At 39.7% G+C, this 27,673-nt stretch overlaps 1 protein-coding gene across 7 annotated transcripts in view; it reads left to right on the forward strand.

Moving 5' to 3' along the window:
• The window catches only part of LOC126916905 (protein sickie), a 190,959-nt gene that overhangs the window by 123,009 nt on the left and 40,277 nt on the right, over positions 1 to 27,673 (forward strand). For 6 of the 7 annotated variants that reach the window (XM_050723180.1, XM_050723176.1, XM_050723179.1 and 3 more), the window contains 9 exons: positions 58 to 425; positions 9,954 to 10,227; positions 19,298 to 19,624; positions 20,154 to 20,381; positions 20,475 to 20,889; positions 21,066 to 21,207; positions 21,449 to 21,475; positions 22,941 to 23,185; positions 23,448 to 23,599. In XM_050723180.1, coding sequence (XP_050579137.1) covers positions 58 to 425; positions 9,954 to 10,227; positions 19,298 to 19,624; positions 20,154 to 20,381; positions 20,475 to 20,889; positions 21,066 to 21,207; positions 21,449 to 21,475; positions 22,941 to 23,185; positions 23,448 to 23,599 — 2,178 coding nt within the window. The remainder of the gene's footprint in view (positions 1 to 57; positions 426 to 9,953; positions 10,228 to 19,297; positions 19,625 to 20,153; positions 20,382 to 20,474; positions 20,890 to 21,065; positions 21,208 to 21,448; positions 21,476 to 22,940; positions 23,186 to 23,447; positions 23,600 to 27,673) is intronic. The other variant, XM_050723177.1, reaches the window with a different exon arrangement.

Below are 27,673 nucleotides of genomic sequence, written 5' to 3' on the forward strand. Positions count from 1 at the left end.
AATATCTAAAATGAATGTTAAATGCAGGATCAGGCGTTAATTTAGTCTATTTTATAGGTTTTGTCAGAAAGTTCAACGTGCGGTGGAGGTTCTATGGGTGACGACGAAGCAGAGATGACAGTGAAGCCTATGCAGCCTCTACTTCGCGGTTACACGCCGGGTGCAAGGGCCCTTCAGACCTTACCAAGCAGAACAACAGCGCGACAGTACACGATTCTTCATTCTTCTTCTCATCATCATGTCGGTCACGATTACGCGGACATCGACGTCGCCTCCGGTTATCTGAGCGACGGGGAGGTTCTTCGAGGTGGCATGACCGTTGGTAGTAGAACTATATCCGACTTGTGCGATGGTTACATGTCCGAGGGCGGTGCTTCGTTGTACGCACGCAGAATCAATCCGTCTTACGGCCACGATCACGAGAGGTAAGTTTATAGAAACGTTCATTTTTATCTAAATATTTCGATTACGTTTATTCGACTGTCTAAATTAGTTGAAATTAAATTTTAGTTAAGCCGGCTCGAGATTGTACTTATTTGTTATTAAAAATCCAACTTGACAGTGTTTATTTTTTGTTTACTTTTAGTAACATAAACTTTTAAAATAATATCCTCTGATGCAAGGAAGATGAAAAGATTTCAAATCGCCTGAAAAGTCTCGAAGACAAAGCACGCTACGTTATATATGTTTTCGTCCATTTATTTCCACGAGGGCATCTTGTTGCTTCTTGGTGCACGTGTTTCAATGGCACGTCGAGTGAGTCATAGTTCCCCCATGAACGTAAAATGTAAGCCGCCAGATTTGTCAGCGCACGTGGGCCCAATTGCGGATTCTAACCGATGAATATAATTTTATTAGCGGACAAAGCGTTGCCGTTTTTTTCAAGAAATTGTTTGGAAACTTTCATTGCTCCTATTCGATCGTTCTCTACTCGCGATTTATTTAAAAAAACGTAAATCAACCTCTAAATATATATTTTAGTTTTACACGAAATTTGTACAAAATTCGAACAGAATCCTTACATATACGTCATAGCTAATTAGCGAAGAAACGATATTTTTCAACCGACTGTTTATTATCTTACGATACAATTGTGGAAACGATTGCTAATTTCATTTTAAACATCAGAGAGATACTTAAGTAATATTAAGTTATTCTAGCGCGAATCACTTGGCGAAGTAGATTAACGATGTCTGAATCAGACTTAATACGGCATCCACCAAGTAGCGATGCTACTACTAACGGCCTTTAATTAGACGAAATTTGCAGGGGCTAATTTCGTACGGGCCTCCAATTACTCAGCTCTTCGCAGCTTAGCACGGTTATCTTTGGTTGCTTCGATTGAATTAAGAAAGCCTTGCCGAGATGCTGGTTAATTAACTTTTCTATGCTTCACTTTTATCCATTCTTCTAGTCTCTCATCAAGTTACCTTACCTGAAAATCCACTAGTTTTCTGTTAATTTCAGACCGTTTCAATAGTGTCCGTATCTAAATTACGTTCACGTAATTACGAACGCGTAATATGTTCGTGAGATTTGTGTTTTTCGCCGAATGAAAAGTAAAAGTCAAAGTCTATTAAACTTTAAAAAAATCAAAGTATCCTTAGAACGTCCGGAACGCTTAAAATATTTGATTATCAGATAATTCCGCTCAGTATGTAATTGGCGTATTTACGGTGTTACGGAATATTTTTCCTATTGTGACCAACGAACCAAAATCGGAGAATTTCGTTGCGACAGAAGTGTCGAAGGATGGAAAGAAAATTTGACTGGAAGCAGAGGAGAATTGGCAATGGAGAAAAAAGCGGAAATGGGTCAGTGGTGATCATTTCGATTAGATTCACCGCATTGAGTTTGGATTCGTCTCGGTCGAATAGAATCTCATTGAAGCGTAGGTCGTTTTATCCAGCTCGTTCGACTATTCAATCTCATTTGATTTCCTTCGAACGTGTCGTCCATGTAAAGTGTATTGGACGAACGACAATAATTTCTCGCGAATGCCCTATATTACAACTCGGTCCAGCAGATAAGAAATTCCACTGCAATTTTCGCAGGAATATAGGACACGGCCATCGTTCGTAAGGAAACTCCGGTTGTATCGATAATAGCGAGGAAACAGCGAGTTAACAATTGTGATGCGTTCCATGCGACGAGAATAATCGTAACGGAAATGTTCTAGCGCCATACTCGTAATTTTGTACGAATATCACGTATCGCGTTGACAATCTTAGCGAAAGTTGCTTCGAATATTAATATTTTTAGAATTATATTCTATAGCGATTTTTACATAATCAGAATCCATCGATTCATTCATATCGCGTCCCTGCGCACATAAGGACCTTCGTTAACATATTGCTAGCAGATCGAGGGGATTTCCCCATTTCACTTAGCGAGGCACTGAACTCTATAGACGTAACAATAGAAACTTGTAAGTCCTTCATAGACTACTAGCAACCAAAGCATAATGAAATATTCATATCTCCGTCTCATCCAATCCACAAAATCGTTTCTATATTAATTTAGGATACAGACAATTTCCAATTTCGGTATACGCTATAACGTCCAATGAACATACAATTCTTTGGAGAACTACTGGATTGTGTTCCTTCTTCCCGAACCTGTTCGATTCTTAGGTTTCCATTTTATAAGAAAAGCGGTGACACGAAACAGTTAGGTCGGATGAAAAAAAAAAAAAAAAGAGAGAACTCAGTGAACGACCCACCTAGAGTGACTTCGAGTGGATTATCCCGATTATATCGAGAAACGCCTTGAATTTAAAGCGCGCATCTATAGAGCCGTGCCCCGTGGCAATTTGCCCTCTGTACCGATATTCGAAACCTCGACACGATCCAGACACTTGTATGGCTATACAGTACATGCGACCTAGGCGAAAAACGTATTATCGGCAGTCGTTCGATTCATTTTCCGATAATAGAGACAAATTGTTCGATCGATGCAATTTGTTACAATTTGTTACAATTTGTTATAAATGGATAAATGGATAAAATGCCATTTCAAACGGAACAAGTATTATTGCAGTTGTAGCAATAAAAAGATGCTTAGGTTTTTATCACACTTAAACTAGTCTAATAAAAACAAAAATTTATATGCCATAGATATATTTCAGTTTCAGCTTGTTTCAGAGTTAAGGTCGTAGCACCACTTATCGATGATTCTAAAGCTAGAGTATTTGATTCTATTTATTTTACTACATTCTGTATGAAATTTCCTATCCTCTCGGACTGGAACGATCGTTTCTTTACTCTGTCATCATACCGTTTACTATTTCAACTTCTCGATTGGTATCGTGACACTTTAGGACGCTTCAATTTTCCACGGTAATTTACTCAGCCAACGACAGTCGCTCGTCGAACAGAAATACTGCTGAGTATTGCGGAGCGTTCTGAAGGTAACGTTCAGGCCAAACAAGCAGAAACATAGACCGAGAACAGGAGCATTCGCTCGTGCTCGTTTAGTGTAAACGGCCGTCTAGCAATTTGTTCGTAGAATTATTTACACCGAAAGAGCTTCGCTGCGAATATACGTTCGTTAAAATTAGACCGTGCACCTTCTACCAGAATGCTCGATAGTTATTTCCAGTTCGATCCTTACTTACATCAACGACGACGACGTTTGACGAAATTACAAGGCGGTATATTATAAAATGGATCATAATAATGACGTCTGACGAAAAAATTGTAAGAAATCCTATTATAAAATAAATTATACGATAAGCGAATCGTATTAGATCATTCGAATGTTTGATTTCCTATTCGGAGAACAATCGCCACTCTGCGAAAAATAGCTCGCTTAAGCTTTAATTTCGCTAAGCACAGACGAATACGAGGGATCGCTGGTCGTTAGGTTGAAAGGTACCTTTAGGACACCCACGCGAGTCTTGGTAGTAGGCCAGCGGAATAGCCGCTAGGCCGCAGGAACAGCGGTGTTTTCGTAATACGCCAAACAGCCGGAGGCGTATCATGGACCCTCTCCAGGCTTGCTAACTCGTTTGGCACAAGCAAGCCGCGTATCATCCGCTTGAAACCCAACGCGCTTTTCGGAAATTCAATATACTTGCCCCCGTCTTCTGGCTCGACCCTCTATATATCCTTCCACCATCGTCGTGAACCCCATAAAGCAGGGCGAGCGCACAACAAAGAAGGCAAGTTCTGAGAGCCATATTCCAACGATTACGAATCCTCCAACAATGCTAGAGAACATTATCTCTCGCTTATCCCTTAGCATTCGTGCTTTTAATTCTCTTTTACCGAATACTGTCGCTTCTGCAGCTTTGTATTTGCACCTTTTTTTTTTTTTTTTTTTTTTTTATTGTGTCCGGAGAGTACTGCGTTTGACTGTATTCAGAATGGCTAATGATTATTCTGTGAATATTCACGCAAATTCAAATTTTTCTGACCACAACTGGCCAAAAGTTGAAGCCGCATAAGCAAAAGTTTATTTTATTTGCTGAATATCATAGTGAGTGCTATATTTGGGATATTGTATATATTCTTGCGCATTATGCGCAACCTGTGCATTTTCCACTTTCAAATATCCCATAATTGCGTAAAAATCCACAGTCCACTAACGAGTTCGAAGAAAATTCGTGCCAGGAAATAAGGCAAGGGGTGAGAGCTGGCTTTCTGCACGTCATTTACGGTACTTTTAAACACAATATTTATTCTAGAGTTGACACGAAATTAGGATACCGTCGAGGTTCTATTTAATTTTATCTTAATGCAGTTTCCAAGTTTGATTACTCCTCCCATGTGTGGGTATGTGGTTCCTCGTTCTATTTAATTACGGGCTTTACACGATGAAGACAGAGTCGACGGAATTTTGACTCGCCAAGGTGGAGGTTAAACCCTCCAGGTGTTCCTAATTGCAATCATCAAACATTGAGAAGATGATGTTTACTCTTCCCTTAGTTCTTCCTCTTTTATCCCTGTTAAATCTCTTTAGTACGTCTGATCCTTCTTAACAAAAATTTATGACTTTTGTCACAGTAATCCATAAACCGTATAAAGTCCTATTAATTCAAAGCGTTAAAAAGGAACGATATAACGACGAGTTGCGCATGCGATGCGCTATAAGAATTATTACAAATAACGTAATATGAGAGAAAGAATTTATTCTACATGAAATTGTAATGTGATAAACGAGCGAAAATTATATGAATATCGCAATATGAAAGTAAACGAATAAATTGCCACTGTGACGTACAGAATATTTCGTGGAAATAACGAATAACCAAAAGACGAATAAAAGTAGAGCGATCGGCGAGTACAGAATTAGCCAGTACATTTCAAACAATGTTCAGCAGGTGCATGTAAATACGATTGCCGTTTGAAATGTCAAGACAATTATCGAGGAATCGCAGGTACAGAATAGAGAATACGTTCGGCTTTAGCATCGAACAATAATGGATTGAAACAAGCAGCAAAGCGAGAAATCAATTTAAACTACCGAGAAGAGACGTGGCATTCGACGTAGACGTACACAGAAAGATAAACGTCTTTGTCTTTTGCAGACGTTGCTTCGTATTGTCCCTTTCAGTTGACAAAATGGTAAGCGCACGATCAGAGGATTCGTGTCTTGCCAAAAGTTGACGTCATGCGTTGCAACTTGCAACGCCTTTTTTCTTCTACTAATTTTAAAACGTTTAGAGTCGGTGATCGTCGACAACGAATTTAAATCAACATAGAATACACTTATTTACATATAAATCATTAAAACATCGAATGACGACGATTTGTAGAAACCAATATCCACCAACATAGCGAATTTACGCGCTAAACCACGCGTTCGATGTAATTATCCTGATAGATCGCTAAATTACTTCGCACGGAAATACTATAACTCTTTGACCGGTTGTAATGGTACACTTAATCCTTCTAATTGTTTCATAAATCACGAATTGCAACTTTCCGGATAATATGTGTTCATAGAATATTGATTTAAATGGTCGGCTTTCGAGGCATTTGAATTTAAAATTGAAACTGCGATTGAGACTTTTTGCCTAGATGCATAATTCATAGCAGAGATGTCTAGGTTTTGTATGGTAATGCAGATTATGAAGTATTCTCTGCTAGAATATGTCAGAATCCTAGACTGGCGTAAAAATTGCACGGTATAACGTGCAACGCGCAACGTTCGCGATCTCATCGTTATCATTCGTCTGATTAAAGACAAATAAAAAGAACCGCGAGTAGACGTGCATACGTTTCACCATTACCGTATAATTCCATCTCTTTCAACGAAATTTTCATTCGCCTTTGATCAAACAAACTTTTACTTAACCCGCCTCTGTCAATAAAAAATTCCAAACTGTGGATTTCTATCGTACGAGCAAAAGCTCATAGTGGGAGGGATCAGCGTGTAATACAAAGTCCAATTATACCAACTGTTTGTTCTCCGACAAATGTATACGTACAAACGGAGTTCTACTATACTCGAAACATTACGCAGAAACAGTCTCATTTCTGATACCAAAATAAAAAAAAGAAAGAAATGATAAAGAAAAACAAAAAGGAGGTAGAAATAGAAGAAGAAACCGGATCGAGTAACTGGAAGGAGACGTTGGCGCAGTAGAGAAAGTTTATCTGTAAGAAAAAAAATTGGTGGTAAGTCGGTATCTAGATTCTAGATGAAGACGAGGACGTGTCGTCGCGAGACGATACGGAGTGAGATTGGCACGACGCTTGCGTGGGCGGCGTGACGTCACGTGGATCGATCCGTCGGCGGCGGTTTCGCTGGTGCGATCTGCCGGCGACGTTGCTAAACCTGGCAGAGGGCAGCTTAAGGCGCCACCAAGGGTGGTTCTTGCGCGACAGCTGAGAAGGGCGCGGAGGGTTGCACTCGGGGGTCGGTTTGACGGGAGAGACCTATCCGTAGCGTAGCGCGTAGTGGCGAGGGGTGGGGAGCATCGTCGAGAACGAACGAAACGTACGTACGTACACGAACGACGGGAAGTCGTGGTTAGCGATAGTTCTCCGGGGACTGAGGAGCCGGCTACTCTTCACCACGTTCCCGTCCACACTTTTTGTTTCATATTTTCTTCCAATTTACACGTTCCCGGATTCGCACACGAAATCAACCACCATCGGCCGGTTTCGAACCAACGAACCGGAATATTGTGATGTTCCGCGGAAACATCGGCCGCGTGAGGAGTGTACGCGTTAAGAACGTTGCCGAGTGACGTCCTATACGGAGGAGGTGAACCACGATTTCCGAGACGCAAGTTCAGGGTAATCCTTCGTTTCGTTTACATTTTCTTATGTCTCGCTGAGTTTCAACGTTTTATCCTTTTCGCTGGCCTGATCACCGGATATCGGTGCGTCCAGGTGTCAAGGTTAGGAAATTTTAGGGGATGAATGACCTGTCACGAGTGTTATTTTGTTGCGGACCTACCGGTTACCGTCCGATTCGCGAGACAGCAGAATGGGATATTTTATTTGCAACGTTCTATGTAAAGTGGCGGATATCGCACGGTTTTGTGAGTTGAGAAAATGAAAATGACGATAGTATACAAAATTTGACGGGAGGGTGGTAGTTTAATTGTACGATATTTGCTTGAGAAAGTGAGAATGAAAAATTAAATGGTCGAATTTACGCGAATGAAAATATATTCGAGAAATCGTTCGATCTCCTATTTCGAAGAAAGTAAACGTCGATAGCCCCGTCGAGTTGTCTTTGACATCGATTGAGATGCTATACTTTTCAATAATTCCATAGAATAGATTTTTCCGTGCCGTCTATATTTTCACTGTGTCTTCGAGTAGTTCTCGCTACTTGGAGGACTGTACATTATACATTTCTATGGACATAAGAATAACAAAAGAATCGCTATGATACAATGATGATAAGAAAACAGCCATCGTGTTCGAATTATCTCGGTACGAAAATATTATTACGAAGGGTCATTAATATTAAGACAAGACGATCGTTCATTGTAACCACCGCATCTTACCGAAAAGAAAGGTAAGAAAGAACGGACGAAAATCTTGAAATGTTGATGAGAACACAGCTGTAACTTTCGCCGTCTTTTCTCTACCTTGACTTTCCTTCGATCTGTCTTTAAGGAAATAAAATCTTTTCGATGGAACTCGTGTTAGAAGTATTGAAAGAACATCGTTACACTTTTACTTTTTCGTGACTTTACTTTTTAAATTCTTTGGTAATTCATGCGCTCTTCCCAATTATCTAAAATAAATTCTTTCATAATTAAAGACCATCGACGAATATTCTTGTTCGAAATGGAACAACGAGTTTCATATCACCTTCGATTATCGTTAGATCGTAATGCTCAAGGTAGCTTAAAGTTGATTAAATTAAATTTATTTGACGCGAGATATAAAGTATTGAAAACGATAAAGATCAGATTTAAAGAAAGTCGATTGGACTTTCATGTGGACTAACATGTACAGCTTACTGTTATTGGCATCGTATATTGATTACGAAATCTCAAACAATAAACAATTATAATACGTTTCACATGACGCGTATGGCATTACGGATAATTACAACGGTATGAGAAAAACGCTAGTCGGGGAAAGCTTGTAAAGAAATGTCGGAAAAGCATTATTAGAAGCAGAACGCGTTAATCACATTAGTTGGTAAAGTCTTGCGACAGCAGTGCGCTCACGTAAGCACAGTAATCCTAATCCTAGGCGCGTGATTCGTGAATTATTAATCGCACGAGCCGCGAGACTTTCCAAGATTTGCATCAGCAAATTTGTTGCTCGGAGACTTGTCTAAATGCAAAGTAAACATACATATCACACCTGTGATCGGACGCTCAGCAACCGACTTATACTACTTATAAACTAATTAGTCAACGTCCCAGCCGTGCAGAATCTCCAGATCTTTTACGTCAGCTTAACAACCGCTATTGATTTCATTTCTTTATTCTCTTTGTTCAACATCTTGCCTCCTTTATCCGCATCTAATCACATTGATATTTTAAGTAAGTATCATACCATAAGAACACGATAATAAATCATCGTAGTTTGACTGAAAAATTTGCCAATGTTCTCCCGCCTCGCGTTACATATAATAGCTGGAGTTTCGAGTTAAATCACGCGACCTATACAGACTTTTAAAATGCCACGAGCACAGAGTCAAGTTTTAACGTGGTATATATAAATCAACGCGTTTACCTTCGGATTACAAGTCGCGACGTTGCCAAGAAGGAAACGTTGATTCGTTAAGTTTTTGTGCAATTTTAATTGGCGACAATCACGAAAGTCGTCTGGCACAAAGGGGACGAGGTGGACGTGCGGACAGCGTCACATCGATTTAGAACAGCTCGCAGGACAGACATTGTCGGCCAAATGGATTGACTCGCGGATCTAATCTCGCTAATAGAGCAATTTCTATACGATTCGAATCCTCCCTCGTTTGACACGATTCATACTGCCGTGGTAACTACGGTGCTTTTTCAACCGCCTGCAACATTCTGTCGGAGATTACTTACAAAAAAGTCAACTACGCTCGTCGTTGTCTAGGTACATGCAGCTTTTATATTCCGCGCGTTAACTCATCCGGTGTGTCTTTAAATAGAAAAGCTCTGCTATAGTTGGTACTAGTCTATTCGTTGCTTGATAATCCTCTTTCAAAGGATAAGTTATCCTACAGTGGGTACGCCGGTACTTGGGTACCAAGGTACTCTACGATTATTTTTTTAAGAAAATTTTATTTATTAACATACATAGAAAGATATCGATCAGATGAAATTTATCGCGACAAAAAAAGCACTGTTAAGTAACTTGAAAATCCCAAGAAAAAAGGTGGTTACCTCACGTCAAAGCTTATTTAAGTTTATGAGGAATTACGACAACATACGTAAAGGGGCAAGCGAAGCAAAACTTGGCATAATTTTTAATTGAATATTTTTTAGAGCGGTGTGGCGTTAAGCGTAAACATTAACGAGAGTCGCACGTGCTTTTTTTTAGATACGTGGGTGGTTCGAGGCGAGAATTGTCAGGGGTGAAAGAACTGGTGACCTCGAGAAGGGTGCAGAAGAGACCCTCGGCAAACGTTGTAAGGTCGGATGGAGGTTGCATCGGGAGCAGTCCAGGAAGTGGCGGCGTCATCGCAGGCGGCTTGCTAGGCGGTTGCAGCGGTGGCAACGACGCCTTAGCGGAGTTAACCATCGAGGACCTGGCATCTATTCCCGCCGGAAATCACACCTCCGCCAATCACACAGGCCATTCCTCTCATCACAAGGTCAGCGAACTTAGCTAAATCGATATTTCGTCGGTGGTATTTATCCTTTAAATAAACGCCAAAGTATAATCGTTGCCAAACAGGATAATGGCGAATGGAAATATTGTTTACGGGTTCGTTACACGCATAGTTAATTATTCGCCAGCGCAGAATTGTTGTTTAATGGAAGCTCAATTATGTACACGATGGTTGATGCTTTCTAAAGAACAGTGAATTACAAATATTTGCTTGTAATTTCATTTTATACAATATCTTCCTTTCGTCGATTCGTGGCAATAGCGGTAATTACATTTGCATAATGCACAGCTTAAACATTATCAAATGTGTCGTTACATTGGATATTTTGATTTAAAATACTACGTATTTAATTTGTTAATTACGGTACCACCAAATACGCATTTCTCTTTGGGACCGTGTTTCTGATAATTCTACATCATAATATATTTTAGTCTGGTATTAATAATTGTCTGGTATTTATAAAATAGTTGGAGGAATATTCATCAGAATATTCCCCTGTACATACTTAGCGTTCGATGACTCCACTTTGATGACGAAGATGGCATGAAAATATCGCGATTCGTTGAACAGGTTGATCATTTTTGAGTGAAAATTGAAGGGGTGCAGTTATGATGGTAAATGAGACAGATAGGTACGACAAATAGGTGCACAACAAATGCCACGATTTTCTCCCTTTGTTCATACGCTCCATCATTTCCAATCAAAGTAATCCGCCAATAGCTTGTTCATTAAACACGCAACGATAAACACGACGTACCAATTCGGTCGACGTATCAATTAGGGTTTTATTAATCAGTTGACATCGGATTACTCGACAAACATTGGTTGGAATTAATTAAGCTTACAATTAAATCGGAGTTACGGTGAATCAATTCCTTTGGAAAAAAAAGAATGGTAACGAGCTGGAACAATACGAATTACACAGGCTTTTACGTATACGCGCGTATCTACAGGACGAAAGAGAAAGAGAGAGGGAGAAGAAAAGAGAAGGGTTGATTCGCGAGTCATTGCGGTTTCTTAGAACAAATCTCTATAATTGACAAACAATTGCTCGCAACCGACAATATAAGAACTACTCGACGTATAATAATTATTCAAGACGCATTACGTTGTGTCGTCTAATTATTGAATAGGTGCGTGCACGGTCTCACCGAAACGTAGGTCGGCAACGCACAAGCGCGGATGCGAGTCGTGCGCAAACAATGAAATTACAAAGCATTTCGCTTCTACATATGCGTCAGCTGTTGCGTCGTGCAGCTGCCGTATACTGGGTGGTTCATTTTAAATGTTCTACGTTCAGGCGATTGGAAATCAAGTTACGAGAAAAATTGAATTAAAATGCAACCGTCGCTTTGACAATTTGCCCGTACATTTTTCCCCATCGATCTCAAACCCGAGAATTTGTTGTTATCGCGTTTAATGGTGCAGCTGAAAACCCTGGGAATTAATTTGTTTTAACAACGAGAAACAAAAATATTGCTCCAAACTTTTTATGCTATGTTGATGCACACGAAGCACATCGTGCGTAAAATCATCTACAATCTAGTAAACGTTACTTTGCCCTTTGTCTCTATAAAAACCGTATATTTGCAATTTTAAAATTATTAAAAAAAGACGCGAAAATGTCAAAAGATAATATTGTGAAAATGGAACGCCCGACGTAACAGCTTTACACAAAAGCCAGCAATCGAACGCGCGATTATTTCTACGTTCCTCGACAAGATAATGGCGTTACTGGAAAACGACATATGGTTTTATCGCGCAACGTATTTACATGACAAACAGCAGAAATTTCTCGTTGGTTGAACGCCGGTATTTTCCATCGGATAAACTGGATTCCCATGCGTGGATTCGTCAGGGGGTCATAACGTGTGCATCAAGGCACTGAGCGAATCAAAGTGTCTTTAATCACGGGAGCAATCTTCTAGGTGATCTGTATCCTTTTAAACCGGAACTTTCCCTCGCTCGAACTATTCTCTACCGCTCTCAACTTTTTTTTTCCTATTGGCTGGTCAATCGGTTTCTCGTCCCCCGCTTCTTTCACCCGTTCCAATTTAACTTGCGCCTTGTGTATCGCGCGTTTATTTTCTCCCCTTTTATTCCCTCTTAATATACGGCGGTGCATCGCATCGCTGTAACGCTGCATGTTGCAGAGCGCTTGCATTTGACCCCCCTTTCCCTAATAGCCCCATTCACAGCGTGGCCTCCCTTTTTCTCTCTCGCATAGTGCATAGAGCAATGCCGTATGTTGTCGGAAGTTTAGATGTTTCGTACGCGCGCATCCTGCACCATCCACCCAATGAATAAGAGGCTTAGAGGACCCCTGAGATATCTCGAGGCAACTTTCCAAGCCACTCTTATCGTAGCAAATAAAGAAGAAAGGAAAACGGAGAAAGGCAACGAGTATTCGACTCTCCGGCATTGTCCTTCGATTTGTCCACGTCGTTTCTTATATCTTTCCTATCTTACCTATTTTTTTCTTTCAAATTTTTTATCCTTTCACGGACGACCACGTCTTTATTCCTCTTCGCCGATATTCCCGACGGTCGCTGTTTTCTTCAGTTTCCCGAAGGAAACGTTTCCTCGGGAGGTTCGTCAAAATATTTCCACAGATAGAAACAACATTCTTTGTGCAAACAGTTTCTTCGTGATACTCGTAAAGAAGCAGTTCTTTCCGGACTTTGTCCAGGAATTGAGGAAATGGCAATTTTTACTACAATGTTTTTAACTTAAATTTGATTAGGACGCTTGAAAAGTTGAATCAGACACCTAAAATTTTGCTAAATCTCTAATACTGGAAGTTGAAATTTTACACCATCGTTGGTTGAATTTATATCGGGATACCACAACGAAAATAAAGGCTTCGGGGATCGGTATCGATTCTCGGTTCTTTCCGGGGGGACGTTCTTTCATATTTTATCCTTTTGCTTCCGGCTGGTTGACTTTCTTTAGCTCTTTTTTCCTTTCCTTTTCTTTTTTCTTTATTTCTCTTTTCGTTCTCTCCAAAGGCGAGAAAGGATTTGTGAAATCTTTGGAGAAACGTCTCTGTCGAGACGAAAGGCGCGAACAGCGTTTGGTGCATTCGGTCGCGTAATACAAAAAGGAACGCGTTTTGCACGCGTTTTGCACGGATTGGAAAGAAGGGGAAGGATTAGTGTACGCGTCGCTGTGAGTTATGCAGACGGGTCACGGCAGGTCGTCGAATGGAATCGATATCTGCTCGCTGAAATAATAACCGTTCTCTTTCTCCCGACTATTCCTACTCCCTTTGACGGTCTCTGTCGTTCGTAGGCAACAGTTATCGCGAGCAAAATGTAGCTATAGATGCACGCGAGGGAGGACGGTTTCGCTTCGGGCCATTTTCACATTGCCTGCATCTATCACTGATAATACGCACGTGCTGGCTGATCATCAACCACCTTTGGAGCTTCTCACTTTCATATTCATACCACTGTTCCGCTAATTAGAAGAGTTATCTTCTTTTTTTCAGATTGTATCATGCCCTGTAATGATCATCAATAAACTGCGAGTGCTTATGTAAATTCGTATTTTTATAGATATAATAAAAGAAATGGAAGCCAGGTAGATAAATCGCGGATATTTATACAAATTCATATCTTTACGAGGAATTGTTTCATCTATTAAACGTTGTAACGAGTACTACGCTTTGGGTATTTTGTATATTTTTGCATATTACATTTGCGTTTCTGCATTTTTGCATCTTCCAGTTTATAAATGCATAAAAATCCACGGTCTAATCTTTGGTACTTAAACACATTTATTTGGATGGAATTTAAAACGAATAATCTAGCGCGGTTTACATAAATTTACATAAATTTGAATACGTGTTCGTATTTCTAGTTCATTTTGTAGGATTACCGTCAATTCGATACAACCTTCCTTCACGTCGATATCCCACGATACGTTGAATCGAATTTGTCGTGTGGCAAATGATACCACGGTGGTTTGTTTCTTTCGGCGAGACAAGTAGGGAAGTTCTTGCAGCCTTTTAGTCTGGGCACAAAGTGGACGTAGAGTGATGCAGCACAGTATATGCAACCGCATTTTTGCGCGTAAAATTTCTACGTTACAAGATGCATATTAAGCGCAGAGTGACGCAGCGCAGCATAAGCTCGGAGGAAGTAGCATGCTCTGCGTTATACAGCAGTTTATGTTCCAACTTCTTGTAGTTTTAGACGTCCGAAGACATCGTTCGTGTTGATCTAGAAAATCTATATTTAAAATTTAAACTTCATTCAGATATGATAGCAGCTATTTTGCTGTTTGTATAGCATCGATAAAAAAGACTATGAGAAATGGTAGAGATACGCTGTTGGGCTGAATCTGACTGTGATAAAAAACCAGCTGCATAACTTGATGACCGTGCAGAGCAAGAAATTGCTTTTCACGTGCAACCTAACGTAGCTTATACAATTTTCGTTTATTTAAAAAAAAAAACCTATAGTATGCTACGTTATCGTATATTTAGCTCAACAAAAGCGAAGGAAAATTGCGAAAGAATAATAAAGAATAATGGTATAACGGGTAATAATATTTCCACTGAATTTTTTATTGTACAGTTGGTTGGTAAATTGAAAATTGTATAAAAGAAGTTTCCCGCATTCCGAATTTTGCGATATTTCCGTAATTTATGTTCTTTCTCGAGTTTGGTTTATCTCTTTCGCGTAATTACCCTATTAAACCGAGTAAGACGTAAAGGGTATACGTTTTGCTTTTCCACAGTTATTTCATCTTTCTATGAATACCTATTCAGCCAGTGGCTGGTTTATTCTGTTCGAAATATTTGCACGGTAATGTAAGAGCATTACGAATAAATAAAACTGCTCATTAGCCGAATTACAATCGTCGTTAATGAGCGGCAATTTTCACTGAAACGCAGAAAGTGCTCTGCCTTTACAGGCAAATAGATTGATCTCTCTTTTCAACTGATAATTCAGACCTCCCTACGTTAATAATTGTTTTATACAAATTAGTAGGTTTAACGTACCGTCGAATAAAGTGACTTATCATTGATAAAAACGAAAATTTCTCTCTGCGTGCGTTCCATAGCCGCACACGCGAATGCAATAATTATATTAAAATCTTAAACTATCCAACTTAAATGTAATATTCAATCGGATTACTCTTTCTTGTCTTTGGCATTAATTAATTCACAATAATATTGGAATATCTGTATCATAGATGTGAAAATATATATTTAAAAATTCTGTGCTGTTTATGCAAATCGTTAAAAAAAGAAGGGAATGGTAGACTTCAACCCCTTCGCTGCTATTTTCAGATATCCATTTTGTGGTCATTTTAGATGATCAGTTAAGTCGAGTTAAAGGGTTCTCCGATATGATACCGTTCCCCTTGAAAAGTTAGTTCCTTCTATAGTCGATAATCCGTATAGGATAATCCTCGATTTTCCTGGTTCGAGTCGGAAATCCCTGACCGACCCGAAATGTAATCAGTTTTCACGTAACGTTTCTTTTCCGCCTTTTGAACCCTGCCACTTTTTTCTCAGATAGAGCAAAAAGGGTGAAAGACGATGGGGTGTGGCTCGCGTGGCACCTTATCATTTACAAAACAATGTTCCTTTTACTCTACTTTCCCTGCAAATCGCGTTATTTAAATACCGACATAAATTACATTAGACGGCACACACCGCAAAGTAGCCAAGTTTTTCGATCGTTTCTATATCTTACAATTAATAGAGATTTTATACATATCGATGTATCACATATCGTCATAGATTTTATAGTTAACGAAAGGTAATAAATTTGTTATACTTTAATATTCCTTTTTTCTATTTCATTTATTCTACAAGAACAAAAAACGTATTTCTAGTAATTTTGATACTTACGCACTTGTGTACTATTTATCATCTAGATACTAATTAGATTTTCAATGTTTACCATCTTTACAGATCTACAGGTAGGATAAATAGATCAGATAATTTTGCGCTATATTTTCATCTTTTTCAACTTCAACCTAACTGACATTTACCATCACAACTTCACATCTGACTTACGATTATTTTAAAACCCGAAATAAATTACTCTGCCCCCCCCCCTTTTTTTTACCAGATAGAATTTACATTCTTTCTCTCTAATTTACATTGTCCACCGTTTCGACTCATTCGTAACAGCGCAGGAAAAAATATCCAATCTTGCGAAAGGAAATTACGCGTGAACGTACCACATGATAATAAAGAGTCGGTGACTCGTTGATGTTTTGGTCGGTGATACTTTTTGCGGCAGCCTGTACACAACCAATGTAGTATTCGGTAGCCGGGCGTTAGTAAGTAGTATCGTGGCATAAAGTGGGGAGCAGAGTCGGTGAGCAATGGATCGTCGACCCTCGCAGTCGGCAGTTAACGTTCGTCCGACTCATGAAAACGTGACGTTCGTCGAAGGTGGTGAAAAATGTGAACGGTATTGAAAAAACAATTTTTCCTAAATTTCTCACGGTGAAAACTGTGCTACCGCGCCGTGCTCGAGGCGTTTTCATTCGCTACGATTCCTACCGAAAAGAAAAAGAGAAAGCGAGAGAGAACTAAATGACGCACGTTCGAAGAACCCTCGATGAAATCATCTAATTCGCTGAGAGACGAAGGAACCCTATAATTTTCTAAGATGGATATTCTACCTTCGTAATGAATATTTAGTGGTGTTCCATGCTGTGGATCGGTTTCACGCCTTGCTGTTTTCATTGCAAAGTAACTCTTAGCTGAATAGGGAAAGAGTTTCACGGTACTGTTTGCACGGTTGCGGTTAATGAAGAACGGCTTTCAAATTTCGTGTTTTTAGACGAAACGTGGCGAGAAATCATTTGCCGCACAGCTACGTTTCTGCCGTGTTATTTAAGGAGAAGCAGCTTTAATATTCTTAGCTTTTCTAACATAACATCATTATCGTTGTTTCGTATCTTTTTACCTTCTAGAAGAAACTTAATTCCACGCAAACTTCAATTTTTCCATATATTTGCATAGAACGAAAGATATGTTCGGTTATTTTAAACCATGTAAAACCTAATGTCACGTTTGTTAATTCAAATTAAACGCTTTGATTAGACAAATATCGAGAGGTATTTGAAATTCGTGTTGAATGAAGAGTGTCTGGAACAAATAGGCACCCCAGTTAAATTGCACTAGTCGTCGAGGGTAACAAGGGTGGTTCTGCTCGAGGGCTATCCCTTAATTATCCCGTGCAATGACGCATTCGATGTTCACACAGGTATTCCACCGTTATCGATCCTTCGAAACTCGTAGACACGTGTATCGGTGAGCATACGCAGTACCGGCTGTCAAGAACACTTTACGAAGCTGGCCGAATTAATTTTACGAGTGGTACGTGTTCAGTGCGTGTAAAGCTACGTGAATAATCATCCAATGTGACAGGAACGAGTGTAATTAACTATAATCATTCTGTTAAACCGGTCGCGAACGATCAAGTAACGATACAACAACTGTATGCGTGCGTCTGTATGAAATTAACGGAAACGCTATTAGCGTAAAGTTTGAAATACGTGACACGTCGATCAAAGTAGAATAATGGTGAGTTTATTTACGAGAAAAGATTTCAATGTTAGGTTTTATCACTTTACGAGAAAAATGTTATCGTTATTCCAGATAGTTTTCAGGCTCATAAAATTTTTTTTCACATTTTTTCCGTGTAGTTGAAGCGCCGTTCGACTGCACCCTGGCGCTGCCTGAACGATAACATTTGCTCCGTTAGAAAAAGGAATGTTTTCACGAGAACATTTCTGAAAATAAACTAGCTGGAAACGAAAGAATGAAAAACGTAGCCGACGTTGCCGTCTTCTACTCGAAAGAAGGCACCGTTTGTTTGAATTTTTGTGGCAGTAGTGTCGTCCAAAGATAAAGGAGTCGCCCGATATTTGTTATTCTTCGATCGTTTCTTCATGTAAAGTTAGAAATTACCGTCGACGAGAACCGTGTTTCGATCGAACTGCGAACACGTTTCTAAGGGGCAGTAAGAGAAAAAGCTGCGTTTGACCCACGGGGATCTTTTGTCTCGCTTATGGCCTTCTCGTAGTACGTTTACGATCCGGGTAGTAAAAACCCAAGGTACCGTTTCTAACCCCGTGAGTCATTTGATACGCGATATAACTCCGCGTGGTAAATGAAGGGATTGGAGAGAGTCAGAAACGGAGCAGCAACGGAAAGATCGATGAATGTTGGTTGGGTCCATTTGTCGGATCGTTTAAAGCGATTCGATTGATTGCATCGCGTGAAAGTGGTTGCCGAACGAGGCTTGACAGTATGGAACAATATCACGAGTTGTTCGCTATTTTGACACTTCGTGGATTGTTCGTTTTTATGAATCGTAAAATCTGCCGGTCCGTAATAAACGTAGGTGGATAGGAGGCTGTAAAAAGAACGTCATAAAGGAGAATACATAACCGAAAAGGAGGAAAATAATATTAACATTGATGTGAAGATTAAACTATTCATTGCAAGAATAAATACTGAACTTTTATTTCTGTATCGTATAAAAAAAGTAATGTTTCAGAAGGAAAGAGAACATTTAATTGAAAATTTAAAAAAAGAATAAAATATTTGACTCCTAGCATTCTCATAACTCAAACACTAAAGGTCATACAGCAGTGCAAAAAGATCTTGTACTCCTTCGAGCAGTTGCCGCGCCGTTCCGGCGCCCTCTTCTGAATCATGCTACGAGGGTTCTAATTCTCGCAAACCGCGCGCACGAGAATCGATAGTAGTGAAATTAACTTTACCGAAAGTCCTTGACCCAGGTCGCGAGTTTGATTGCAGCGGCATCGATGATATCCCATTACGCGTTTAAAGGCTATCGACAAGAATTTCGCAATAAAATATTTTAGAAATATTCCAGCAGGATTATTCCACTGAAATTACATTTATAGCGGCACCTCTTTACACTTTAATTTGATATTACGATCAACACGACAGTTATAATAATAATAACAAGTCGTGTTATTTATAATAATTCGTCGAGTTTTTTCAAACGTGTTTTAATCAGAAAAAATTGTTTGTTTCCATAAACAGAGGGTGCCGGGTGGTGGAGGCGTGATTGTGGGGGGTGGCGGTAATTCGGCCACCCCCCAGGGTGCACAACAGGGTAGTAACCTGGTATACCGTGTGGTGAGCTCCAGACATCCTGGTCATCATCCGCACGTGAAAAAGTCGGACAGTTCTCAGCAAACGGACAACTCGGCGTTCAAACATCAGCAACAGCCAGGCTTGAATAGCTCGACGAACAGCAGCTCAAACAGCCAGCAATGGAAAAAATATATCGAGGCTGGAGCTGCAAGGGATCGGGAGAGAGACAAGGAGGCTGCACCTCCGAGTCCTAATCCCTCCAGGCGATCTCAGGTAAACATTTATACAGTTTTGTTCGTTCTTACGTCGTTGCATCACCGGACAATATTGATTTTTTGAGATAGTCGGTTTAGCGAGCTTAATGCAGTCTTTGAATTTTATTTCTGTGGAAATTTCTTTTTAGAATTTCCCCATCCTCGAGCTTACGATTTAAGTTCCAATAACGCGTGCCATAAACAACGACAAGATCTGTCACACGTCGAGTCGACATCACGGTTTGGCTGAACGTTCAAAGTCGTGCGAATCGCACATATCTTTTGATATGTAAATACATGTGTAAGATACAACTAATTTTATTTTGCGAGATGTTTGATAAATAATTACTACCAATTGATCATTGAACAAGAAAGATTTATTATCTTGAAGTAAATAATAAATCAACAACAACGACGTGCCACATCTCTCACACGTGTTGTTTATGTTTGACCCGATCGACGTACCACGTCTTTCACACGATATTGTAGGTTAAGAGGTTAACCCCTTTAGGTACTTTCATGTTCTAACTGAATAATTTCTCTTTCAGGAGAAACATCGGAAACAGGCCATGGCTGAGTATGCGAACGGCGAAAAACCGCAGAAAGTTTCATCGGGAACATCGACGAGCGGCAGCAGCAAAGTTAGAGGTGTACCACAGAGTTTCGGATATGTTAAGAGACACAGCGCTGGTACCAGCCCCAGTCCCAACGGAGTTCAAAATGGTGGCAAAGATTCGACGAGAACTGCTCAAGTTAGCGCAGTTCCAAGAACGAAGGTAAGATCGCCCATTTTCTTCTTAATTTTCTACACGGCGGTATATTAGACGAGCATTAATTAACGGATCTTTTGCTTTCGTGTGACATTGCAGGTCAAAGTGTCCGGTGGGACTCAAACATGTACTACAGAACTTCAAGCCAACTCTTCCGCGTCGAACCAAGGACATCATTATAAGAGTTACAGCCTCACAGGTCCTAGCGCCAGCCAACTTTCTCAATCAGTGCGAGATCGTCTTATGCTCGGATCGCAAAGTTTACCAAAGCCTGGTAGCCCAGAATTCACGGCGCTATTTGCATCCGCGCATCATCGCGAAAGAGGATCCGGTGCAGGACCAACGGCTACTTCCTTCTCACCGCGGGTGCTCAAACCATCAGATGGAAGTCTCAGCGATACGTGCAGCAATTACGCGGCTCCTGATCTGCAAGGATATTACACTCCCAATAGTCCGTATACTACATCTTGGATGAGACACAGCAATACGTACACGCCTAGTGGACGTTCTCAAGGCAAGTTTTTATGCTGTTTCAAACATATTTTAGGTCAACTCAAGTGTTACTAGTTTAGCGTGTCATTTTTATAAATTTTACGTTTTACTACGGTTAGAAAATATTGAAATAGCTTTAGGTCAAAGACTAGTTTTTGAATTATTTATTTTGAAAGGAAAAATTTGTTCTAATTTCAGGAATGGGATTGTGCGAAGCTGACAGCGTGGAATCATTAGGATCGCATCGAGCAAGCTTAACACACGCTCGCTTGTTGATACATCAGAGAGACTCGACAGGATCTCCAGCTCCACCGAGACTTAATAGAAGCAATTCTATTAGGTAAATTTACAGAGTAGTTTATTCGCTGCATTAATTTTCACGATATTACATCAAATTTTGTTACAAGTCATTTGCATACATCCATATGTATAGATGCATGACTAGAGGATGCAAATTTTTCACCACATTTTTTCAAACGATCAGTTTCAGCTTTTTTCTGATTCTTTTTCTAATTAACCACTCTATGACAGCGATTGCTCGTTTACGGTGAAATAACGCAGATCATTTGATACCGTTCTAGCCATCTGCGGGACAGGACATTCCCAAGGTAGTGCGAAAATCTAGAATACACATTCGTCGAGCCTGTTTTCCATGCATAAGTATTCAAAGAACGAAACCTTCGACGGTTTCGTACCCTACACGTATACACGAGTGCCAATTATACGCACTAAAAACACACATGTCCATGTGCACTTACTTTGTCGAGTTTTACATTTGTATTATTGATTTTAAATACTTTAGTTATTATTTTGTTGAGTCGGTTCTATTTTTCTTTCTATTTCGTATTTGTGATTGATATGTGCTTCTTATCCAAACGCATGTCATTCCTCGACTAGTGTGGTGCGGATTAAATCGGTAACAGAAATAACGTGCCTCTTTCTCTCAATTTATCGTTTTTCTTGTCAGTATGTGCACTTCTCGTTAAGTGCTAATTAATTATTTACTCATTCCTCGTTTATCAATGACTTGATCCTCGCCATACAAGTTAAGGATTAAGGCTTATTTGCACAGCGAAAGGAAACATTTTACAAATACGTAAAGCTCGAAGGTTCTTTTTGCTAAAAATATCTTCGACGCTGCGATGTACCCGCGTTTAATTCCGTTTGAAATACTTTTCCGTGAAAGTCAACTTTTTTATCGTTTATTCGTCCTCTTTCGCTGTGCTATTACAGAACCGTACGAGTGTATACACGATCGAGAAGCGGCACTCGACATTCAGATTAAAGGGAATTTATCTTTTAATTAGGAGCCTCTTCTAGATCGACTAATTACGTATACACTCGCTAGGTAGACGGGCGTGTTTCCATCGACGTCCTAAGTCAACCGAATACCAGATGCAAAGAACTACTCTTGTCTGACGAATCGATCGATCTATGTGGAATTTTTCCGTTGAATTAACTTTAACGAGCTCTCTCTCTCTCTCTCTCTCTCTCTCTCCCGCGTGCGCGCGCGCGATACGAAGCACGTCAATTTCTTCGCATCTGAACATTTTCATTTCAAGGACACGCATACACGTATACGCGATTGTATTCAGGAATGAAATATGCTTTTCTCCTAGATTAATCTAATTTCTGAATGCAACCAAGCGTAACAAGCTATAAATATTCAGTAATTGTGCTTTCTATCGTTTGAAAGAAAATACTTAAGGTAATCTCGTGTATGGAAGATACAAACACTTTCTATAACGTGAACGAGATTTTGTAAATTATTTGAACGTCTTCTCTTCTTTCAACATCGATATTAGACGTTTATCGATGCACGTTGCGCGCTTTTTATTCTCCAAAGATGCAAACAGTTCGTTAAACAATCGTGACAATTATTATATATCGAATATCGTTTCATCGTATCAACTACTACGGTATCGTAGTAATAATTTCGAGTATAGAAATACTTAATAATATAATAGAATCGATTGAAAGAACTTTTTGCCTATCTTCGGAGGCATTTACGATATAATATCGCGACGTTTCTTTCTACCAACTATTCAGATGTTTAAACCTCTGTTTTCGCAGATCCACGAAAAGCGAAAAAATGTATCCGTCAATGTTAGCTAGAGGAAGTGGAGCTTCGTCTTCCGTTGGCGAGGAAGTCGGAGTCGGAATAGGAATGGGCGTAGGCGTTGAACCATATTACAGCGTTCCTGTAGGATCTACCGGGTGTACGGGACAACACTGGTCGCAACCGACGTCTCCAACGCCTACGCACACTTCTCGGCAACCGCCTAATCTTTACCAACACGTGCATAAGGACGACGATAGTAAGTTTCCGTTTAAAGTTATCGTTATTTTTTTAAACATCATTTTTACCAACCGTCGAAGATACGGCATGTTCTGTTATATAACTTATCAAGGAATTAACACCAAAGTAAACTCGGAGGAACGTCACAGAAACGCGTAACACGATAGCGTGCATTTTTGACATAGAGATACGCACAAGCTACCTGCGATGTCGCTTTTCATTTCCAACCTTTTGTCAAAAATAAATGGAAAAAGGAAAACTTTCTCTTCTTTTGCCTTCAGTCCACGGTTCTTCTGTATCTTTGGTATCGACAGCGAGCAGCCTATACAGTTCAGCCGAGGAGAAACAGGCACACGAGCTGAGAAAATTACGACGAGAACTCGTGGACGCTCAAGAGAAGGTTCACTCGTTGACTAGCCAGCTGTCGACAAATGTGAGTACATATTAGATCGATTATCGTAGCGATAAAGCAAGCTTGACGTATATTAACTACCTGCTACTGTTCGCTTTGAATTGTTCGTATTTTGTAATTTCTGTACCGGTCTATTAAACTGACGTCATCGTGATATACAGTTTCTCAAGGCGGATCTATCCTACTCCGACGAAACAAGATACGTTCGTTCTTATTGTATCAAACGAATTGGTGCAAATGATTAATCATAATTAATCGAACGAGCCAACGGTTAGCAAAGTTACCATTTCATAGTCACGGTTTGCTTTAACGAGCTAGATCCGACCAAACCTGTTGGTACAATTTTCTCCATGGAACACCCATATATCATTCTTGCAATGGTTTATATACATTAGCAAAGTCCATTACCTTTGTTTTGCTTGCTAAATGTATTTATATGTTACGTAACGTGGAAAACGATGAATAACGCGTATACAGAAACTAAGTGTTAAAAGGACCTTCTAAATTCCATTATACGCATGCTTTTAAATAGATAAACAAATAGCAATTGTGTTCAAGGTAATCGTTCCCTTTCTTGTCAACGCATTTTAGAATACAATGGTTAGCGTAAAAGAATATTTTTACGCTAACTTTTTGTTTCAAAATCATCGATAGCTTTCTAATAGTAATTTATACCTATTTGTTGTAATATTGTTTATAAAGAGAAAGTATCGAGATAAAAAGGAAACATAAATAATTTAAATCATTTCAAGGACAGAAAACGCAAATTCCACGAAATTACATCTTTTTCTTTCAAAAATTTTCTCCTAAAATCCAAATTTTATAACGTCGTTGTCGTATATATCGAAACAGAACGCGAGTTTCCTATCAAAAGAAGGAAACTTATAACTCGCTTCGACGATTTACGAAACCGATGAAACGTTGAGACAATTTCAAACGACCCGCGTTGTACCACACAACGAAAGCGTCCGTACAGCTGAATGGCTGTTCACCAGGGAAGATCAGTGGCCTCAACCAATCGGACGCAAAGCGGCCACTTACGGGCATCTTGGATCACCGTAGCGTGGATCGGTAGTCAGTTTACATTCAGTTTGTGCCGAGACGCGCTACTTTAAACGTCGTATGTTACTTTATACACGTCGTGAATACAAATAAACGCTCGATGTGTTTGTTGATCGAAAGTGAACGATCGAATACATCATGGTTCGCTTAGTGGAAAAAAGTGGTAGCAGATTATTAGCGCGAAAAATTGATTCGTGTTCTGTCAACGTCTTCGGTTGGTGATCAATCGGCGTCTCGATCGGCGGCTGGATCGATGTGCGTAAAACGCAGTCTTCCAACACGGCAAAGTGGTTGAAAGAAAAGTAATCGAAATGGAGTCGTTTGTCTGGTTTGATTTTTACGAATGTAAATGGTGATCCAGTCGTCTCCTCTCCATAACTTATCGACCACGGTTCGTTCATTTTATAAATTATCAGGCATTATCGTTTTACGCTCGTGACACTTCCTACATAGATTTGTTTACCATTTTAATTCTTATCTTCTCGATATCAGCGCAGAAGTTACCTAGATAAAAGAGAAGTTCGTATTGTATACGGTAACGTTCTTGAAAAATTGATAGCCCGTGTAATCCTCTGAATTATAACTCACGCTACGTATGTAGCTGAAAAAATGGTAAATTATATTGTTTCCCTGAATATGTTTTAGGCAGTAAATTTAGATCATGCAAGCAGGGTAGACGATAAAAACTTGTTAGGATACGATAATTCGAACTGTGTGACGCAGCTTGAAAAAGAGACCTTCGAGCCCAAGCAAGTCTCATCGGCAAGTTATATGGGATACACATGCTGAGATACAAATTACGAGCAAATCGTCCGCCTCATTTGAACGCGATCTTAGCCCGTTAACGAGCGCGCAATTGCGATACGATCGTCAAGTATATCGCGGATAGATTAACTTCCGAACCAAACCACGCACATTTGCATACAGATTTTGTGTTTCTCGTTATTGGATTAACAAGATAATAGTTACACTTCCGATTTCGATTTTTACACATGAAAAATAACGAATATCGCGACAAGTATCTTAGAAGGCTTTAGGACACGATCGTTAGCAAAAAAGAAAAATATATTTTTCTAGTAATTTTTCATTTCAAAATCATCGATATTCTTCTAAATATAATTTTGTATCTTTTTGGTAGAACTTCTAGCGAAGACAGACATACGGGTGAAAATCCTGGTTTTCTAAATCAAGTATACGTGAAAGAGGAAGCGGAAAAGATGATATTATGAACGCATCAACCTTTTTCTAACACTTAGCGGTATTAGAATCATGAGAGGGTCGGTAACTATAATGGTCGCAAGCTATTGACGAGAAGTTAGAAATCACAGAAGTGGAAATAATAGTAGGTTAAAAATATTACGTAAAATTGAAGAAGCGTTGTTTTATCTTGCAAATCCTTTCGCTACAAAGAAGAGTCATAAGGATTTCTTTAGGTCGTAGAGCGAGAATAACGAGAGAAATGTTTTACTTTAGTGTTATTCCTCTTACCGGTAATTTCAGTTACCAACTTGGTATATATATATATACATTAAAGGCATTAACATCACGGTATCGCATTGGATTTCTACAAATGTTGAAAAAAGGAACAGTTCAGCCCCCGAAGTTCGTTTACCTCTGGATGGATATCTATATAGAACATGTTCAGCACAATGATCACGCACGGCTACAAGAAGATACAAATGATTTACACTAGTCTCGTTGCTCGACACGCTATGAACCCTTTCGACGATGCGTTTAGAATACGTAAAAACGAGCTATCGGTAGCGCGACTCGAGGACATTTGGTCCTAAGTGGGCAATTTTCTGAAGAAATAGGAAATTTTCGATATCGGATGCGCGATCGTTGTTCGTGAATCGTCGGACACAAGAGTCGCATATATGGTAGGAAAGAAGCGCGTCGAGGATAGTTCCTAGGAAACGAGGGATCTAACTCGAGTTGCGATCATTTTTGCGCTACTATATGCGACCAGTATCCAACATTCCCGACGCGTACACCTTCGTCCACTATCGTCCTACCTTATTTTCTTCTCTTTGTCTTTTTCTCGCGTTTCCGTTTCTGTCATCGACTGGTGCGGCAGCCGGGTCGACCGTCCGTCACTCGTGCGACCGGTCGACGACGTACCGACTACCGAGCAATTGCGATGACTCCTGCCAACGGGAAAAGAACTGTCTGTGTGGACTTGGAACTCGCGATCTTCCCTTCCACCATCGCCATTTATAGTTATTGACGCCTTGTATAGTTGTTAATGGTTCCTTGTTATGCCGATCGTCCACGCGATTCACCGACATATCCTTTCTTCGATGATGTATAAATTTTAATAATAATGGACGCGCGGAAATCGACCGCTCTAATGTTGGCAGTAAACGACTTATGTATTCATTTAGGGCAGCGATCTTCGATTCTTCATCGTGCTGCTAATTACTGGTTAATAAAATTACTCTTCTCTGGTTACTACGATTCTGTGGCACATCAAAAAATATATTATATGTTATATTATGTATATGTGATATTTTTCAAGACACGTTGTTTCGACGTTTGTTATAATTTTATTATTTGATAATACAAGGGAAAAGAGACTGGTGACTGAGACTGACTAAATAGTTAGGTATTTTAAAGGTATATTTAAAAAATTCCTGCGCCACACCTGTAGATCCCTCGTGGCAAAGCAATAGGCCGCTGCACACTGGTTGAAAATCGCTGATTTAGGCAGTTGAACTAGTTTTCAGCGGTTATCTCTAAACGAGCAGTCAGGAATTCTGATTTAAACGATATGTTGGTCACTGTTTAGGAATTGATATTCATCGAGATGATAATTGAAAGAAATTCTAGAAACCTCGATTTAAGTAGCTCGGAATTCTGAGTCAAACGGTTACTTGTTTAGTGGGTGAACATAGGCTGTATTAATGAGAACGTTCACGTAAAAGAAATAAATAGAGGCTTTTAATTTTTTAACTTTAAAATATGAAAATTATCACGCATCGGCTATCTCGTTAATTTCTAAATGATGTTCTCGGTGATACGAGCTTACATACT

Source organism: Bombus affinis, chromosome 5, assembly GCF_024516045.1.
Source record: "Bombus affinis isolate iyBomAffi1 chromosome 5, iyBomAffi1.2, whole genome shotgun sequence".
In the NCBI taxonomy this organism is placed as follows: Eukaryota; Metazoa; Arthropoda; class Insecta; order Hymenoptera; family Apidae; genus Bombus; species Bombus affinis.